At 43.5% G+C, this 5,769-nt stretch overlaps 1 protein-coding gene across 5 annotated transcripts in view; it reads left to right on the forward strand.

Annotated features, from left to right (window-relative positions):
- JADE1 (jade family PHD finger 1) overlaps positions 1–5,769 on the forward strand; it is a 75,063-nt gene that overhangs the window by 50,025 nt on the left and 19,269 nt on the right. For all 5 annotated transcript variants that reach the window (XM_011935605.1, XM_011935608.1, XM_011935606.1 and 2 more), the window contains exon 7: positions 3,900–4,067. In XM_011935605.1, coding sequence (XP_011790995.1) covers positions 3,900–4,067 — 168 coding nt within the window. The remainder of the gene's footprint in view (positions 1–3,899; positions 4,068–5,769) is intronic.

Genomic DNA, 5,769 nt, shown 5'->3' on the forward strand with positions numbered 1-5,769 from the left:
AAAAACACAACTACTGATTTCCCCTGCTCCCTCCCACCCCAAATCTCTTTCCCTAGAGTTATTCCCCATCTCAGTAGAATATGTACCATTGTCTACCTAATTGCAAAGGTAACCTGAGAGCCATCCTTGATTCCCACATCTAGTCCATTAGTTAGTCTAAAATATATCTCACATCTAACTATTTACTAATTTCTAAAATCCCAAGTCCAAATCAGCAGCATCTTTCCTCTGGACGATTACAGAAGCTTCTTAACTGGTCTCCCTGCTTCTCATCCTGTCCCTTTACAGTTCATCTTCCTTTCAGTCACCAGATGTTTAGACATTTTGGACCAAGCCTGGTGGCTCATGCTTGTAATCCCAGCATTTAGGGAAGCTGAGGTGGGCAGATCACTTGAGCTCAGGAGTTCGAGACCAGCGTGGGCAACATAGTGAAACCCCGTCTCTGCAAAAATTAGCTGGGTATGGTGGTGGGCACCTGCAGTCCCAGCTATTTGGGAGGCTGAGGTGGGAGGATTGCTTGAGCTTGGGAGGTTGAGGCTGCACTGAGCTGTGATTGTGCCGCTGTACTCCAGTCTGGGTGCCAGAGAGAAATCTTGTCTCTAAAATAAAATTAAAATAGATATTTAGATATTTATAAAGCATGCATCAAATCATTTATCTCCCCTTTATAAGATCCTTAACATAAAATCTGGACTTTTTATGATGGCCTACAAACTTTACATGATCTGGTCCCTGCCTAACACTCTGTCTTCATCTCCCTTCTCTCTGTCTTCATTTTCAGTGTTCTGGCCACACTGACCTTTCTGTCTATTAAACTCATCACAGACATCTGCACTTGCTGGTTTTTCTGCTTGGAATGCTTTTCTCCATGATCGTTGCTCCTTTCCATGAAAGCCTCAAGTCAGTTGTGATCTCTTCTGAAAGGCCATCACTGGCCATACTAGCTAAAGCAGCCTTCTAGTCATCCTAAATAAAACCAAATATTATTTTCTTCATGCTACTTAGAGTACCTCAATTTATATTTATTTACCTATTTATATGTTGAATGTTGCTCTCCACACCTCCTGAAATGTAAGTCCTTAAAGACAAGGGATCATGTCTCTCTTGTTACTTACCATATTAGTGTCCAGAACAGCGCCTGATGCACTGTAGGGTCTCAGATATGTGCTGACTAACTCATTTATATGTATAGTCTCACCTTGTAGCACTGTCTTTCTTGCCCGCTGTGTTTGGGTTACTGTACTTCTCTCTTTTGAAAGTGCCATGCTTTTTCTCAACTGAGTACTCTTGTACCTGCTATTTCCTCTACCCACCCCTGACCCCCCATCCACTCTCCATTTGTGCCTCACTAGCTCATATTCTTCCTTTAGAACTTAGTCACTTACTTAGAGTAGGCTTCCCTAACATGTTATGGGGAAATCAGCACTTAGTTTCTTTTTCTTTTTTCTTTTTCTTTTTCTGAGACAGAGTTTTGCTCTTGTTGCCCAGGCTGGGGTGCAATGGCATGATCTCAGCTCACTGCACCCTCTGCCTCCCGAGTTCAAGCGATTCTCCTGCCTCAGCCTCCGGAGTAGCTGGGATTACAGACACCACCACCACACCTGGTTAATTTTTGTATTCTAGTAGAGGTGGGCTTTCACCAGGTTGGCCAGGTTCATCTTCAACTCCTGACCTTAAGTGATCTACTCGACTCAGCCTCCCAAAGTGCTGAGACTACTACAGGCGCCCGCCATCTCGCCCGGCTAGTTTTTTGTATTTTTAGTAGAGACGGGGTTTCGCCGTGTTAGCCAGGATGGTCTCGATCTCCTGACCTCGCGATCCACCCGTCTCGGCCTCCCAAAGTGCTGGGACTACAGGCTTGAGCCACCGCGCCTGGCCTTTATTTAGTTTTTAATGCAGTAATGAAGAAATTTGGATTTGGGCGGGGACATGTGCCCACGTATATTCTTAGGATTTAAAAGGCTCTCCTGAAGTACTTTCTTTGGATTCACCTGTTGATGCTGAGATTTAAAGCACACTTAAAAGAAAGACTTGTATGGAATAGGTGCTTGGTGACTTCTTAGGAAGAAGAAGCACATTTGCTCCATGAAATTCTTGATTACCATTTGCTTCATAATTTGTGACCTCTTAGGTTTTCCCTCTGTCTGAAGACCTCCCCAGCTGTGGCCCAGTCCTGGTTCCTTGACAGGGAGATCTGCGACTCCTGCTTCAGTCATCGCGTCTGTTGCTCTGGATCTCACACTGTCTGGGAAGTCTCCTTACAGTAGTGAGAATTCCTGTGGTGGCTTTGTTCTGTGACATGAGCACCCTGATGACCAGTTGATTTTTGGTTGCTGGTGCTTCTTGTATTTACTTGGCTGACTTCTCAGTCTTTTTCTTGTCTTAACTTGCTATTTTTTTTTCCCCATGAAAAATTTTTTTGAAAAAAAGCGTTCTGCTTGAAAACTGGTCAACCCCTGTTTTATCAGCGAGTTAACTGATGTCAAGGCAGGGTTGTGCAAGCTCTCACAGCGGGCGTGTGGCAGAGTTGTAACTTAAGGCTTTTGGACGCCCCCTTCTTCACCTTCTGTTCTTTTTGCCCTATCACCTTGTCTTTTTTCCTCAACATTTACTTCATTTTTCCTTTGAGAAATCCTTGATGGCTTATCTTTAAGGCATACTTTATGTAATCTCCTAAATTAGCTTAGACCTGCTTTTCCAGTAAAAAAAATTCCTTCCTTCAATTGTGACTGTAGAATATCTGATACAGAGTTTTAGTATTTTGAAACCTTTATAGTGTCACTTAACTCTGTTAAAATTTTTTTTCTAGTAAGTCTGCATTGACAGTGGCTTATTCATGGCCGTGACACAGTGCTCCGAGGCGTCCATCTGAAGTGTGACTTTTCTTTGCTTAACTCTCATCCTTGTGGTTTCCTCTTTGCATCGTCGTGGGTATTCAGATTGCATAGTGGCTGTGTTTTTTCTGTCTGAGGAATTAGAGCTATGCTACTGTGACTCTCGACTTCCTGACTTCCAGGTCATTTAAGGACAAAGTTCTGAACAGTTGGGGTTTTAGAGGGCTCTCTGAATATGCTCCTGGTACCATCGTGGTTTTTATTTATTCACGTACTTAACATTAACCTTTTTTGTCTTTGAACTGTCTTAATTACTTTAGTTGTAAAAGCATTGATTTCTGTAGTTTATGACATCTTGTGTAATTTTTTACAAAACAGGCTTTGTTTTATTTTTTAATTTAAATTATTTTTTGTCTCCATTTCTGAAAGGCTGAATTTGTTTTAAATATCAGCTAAGGAGACGACATTCTTTCTGTGTAGAAGGTCTCCTTTTTCTGCCCTGTTGTGTTCACTGGGAGAGTACTGGGATCTAGTTGGTGTGGAGTTTGCTTAGCCTAGGGAGTGTGCATGCTTCTCTCCTGTTCCATTGCCATCTCATTCAGCAGCTTTGGGAGATTCTCTCAACTGCTGTGTGCTTTTTCTCCACACTCTGTATCCCACTTCTGTCAGTAAAGTAGAGGAATAGCTTCTCTCACGGAGCCCTGTGGAGTGTTTCGAGGACTTACTGCTCAATATTTAGAAACTTGTTATGGATGGGTTTCTGCAGCAACACAGCAAAGCGGATTTCACATAAACCTTTCTGTCCTCAAGTAGTTTCCAGGACCACCCTCTGCTAAGTAAATATGTATTGTATCAGCGGAGCTCACATACCTCCTAAATGCTACTGTGAGGCTGCCTGGCATTTTTCCTAAGGGGAGAGAATTCATAGCCAGGAAGCTATGGGAGTGTCTCTACTTTGGTGGTAGTTCTGTTAAAATCTTTCTAAGTGTTTTAAAATGAATAGATATAATGGGAAAAATATTTTCTCTTTCTCTCTATTCCTCTGGGGTGTGCTGTGGACCACAGGCCTGTTATGGAATCCTCAAGGTACCAGAGGGCAGCTGGCTGTGCCGGACATGTGCCCTGGGGGTTCAGCCAAAATGTCTGCTGTGTCCGAAGAAGGGTGGAGCTATGAAGCCCACCCGTAGCGGAACCAAGTGGGTCCACGTCAGCTGTGCTCTATGGATCCCTGAGGTAAGTGTGGTTCTTTTTTGTTTTTACTTTTTTTGAGATAGAGTTTTACTCTATTGTCCAGGCTGGCATGTGGTGAGCTGGATCATGACTCAGTGCATCCTTGACCTGCTGGGCTCAAGTGATCCTCCCACCTCAGCCTTTTGAGTAGCTAAGATTATAGGCATGTGTTACCAGGCCCAGCTTATTTTTTATTTTTTGTAGTGAAGGGATCTCACTTTGTTGCCCTGGCTGGTCTAAAACTCCTGGGTTCAAGTGGTCCTCATTCCTTGGCTTCCCAAAGTGTTGGGATTACAAGCATGAGCCACTGTGCCTGGTCAAGCATGGTTTTTAATAGCACCTTAGCTCAGAAGATCCTGGCTTTTTACTGGGATTTGGTGGGTGGGTGGAGAACCATGCATAAATAGGCAGCATTGTAGCTGATGAGTAAAAAGACACTTTTTAATTGCTACCTTTTTCCTTGGGGAAAAAACTGAATCTTAAGCACACTGTCATCTTGTCATGGAATGTAAATTTGTGGAAATGTTAGCTGGAAGCAGCAGTCACTTGGGTCTGTAAGTTGGTGGTGGTCAAACTTCGCCTCACCCTTCCATCACAGTGAGCCTTCCCATCGCGACTCTCACTCCCGGGAGCAGACCTGCAGCACTTAACCAGCTGTGGCCTGGGCATGTCATTCCCCAAGGATCAGCTGTATATCCTGTGTGTGGCAAGCTGTACATGAGACACCACCATGGTTAAAAAAAACCACCACTCTTAGTCATACTTTGGTGATTTTTATTTAAACTCTTATTGTGCCTCAACTTTTTTTTTTTGGAGACGGAGTCTTGCTCTGTGGTCCAGGCTTGTACTTGCATTATTTCACTAATCATCCTAATCACCTAATCACCGTGCAAGGTGAGAAAACAGAATAGATAACAGAGCTTGATGACAAACAAATGTGGATGTAACCCTTTATGTCCAAAATTATAATTCTAAGAAACTTTAATCAAAAAGCTTACATTAGGCCAGGTGCAGTGGCTCACACCTGTAATGCCAGCACTTTGGGAGGCTGAAGTGGGTGGATCTCTTGAGCTTAGGAATTCGAGACCAGCCTGGCAACAGAGCAAAACCCCATCTCTACAGAAAATAGAGATGCAATTTTCTACAGAAAATTGAGACGCCAAGGCATGAGAACTGCTTGAACCTCGGAGGCAGAGGTTACAGTGAGCTGACATACTGCAGCACTGCAGCACTTCAGCACTTCATCCTGGGTGACAGAGCGAGACTCTGTCTCAAAACAAAAAAATTAAATTTTGCTTTGATGTCTTTGTATCCAGAATGAATTGCCTTTGTCATGTAGAGTGGTGAGTGTGACCAGGGTTACAGTTTGGTAAAATGACTGACCGAGTGATATGTTGTAATGAAAAACGCGTGTGTCAAAGAAGTCAGCAATCTTGAGGGGCTAATCCTGGATTATGTGACTTTGTGAAGTCATTTCCTTCTTTGGAGAAGTCACTTCCCTCTTATCCCCACCAAAATGGAAGGCATTTCCAGCTATAAGTGTTCATGAATCTCTAGTTGGACATACAGGCTGAATCTGCTTCAGCAAAGGTGGACAGACCTCTGAGACCAGCCAAGGACTTTTGTTTTTTTTTTTGAGATGGAGTCTCACTCTGTCGCCCAGGCTGGAGTGCAGTGGCGCAATCTCGGCTCACTGCAAGCTCCG

This window comes from Colobus angolensis, unplaced genomic scaffold (assembly GCF_000951035.1).
Source record: "Colobus angolensis palliatus isolate OR3802 unplaced genomic scaffold, Cang.pa_1.0 Scaffold145, whole genome shotgun sequence".
NCBI classification, from domain to species: domain Eukaryota; kingdom Metazoa; phylum Chordata; class Mammalia; order Primates; family Cercopithecidae; genus Colobus; species Colobus angolensis.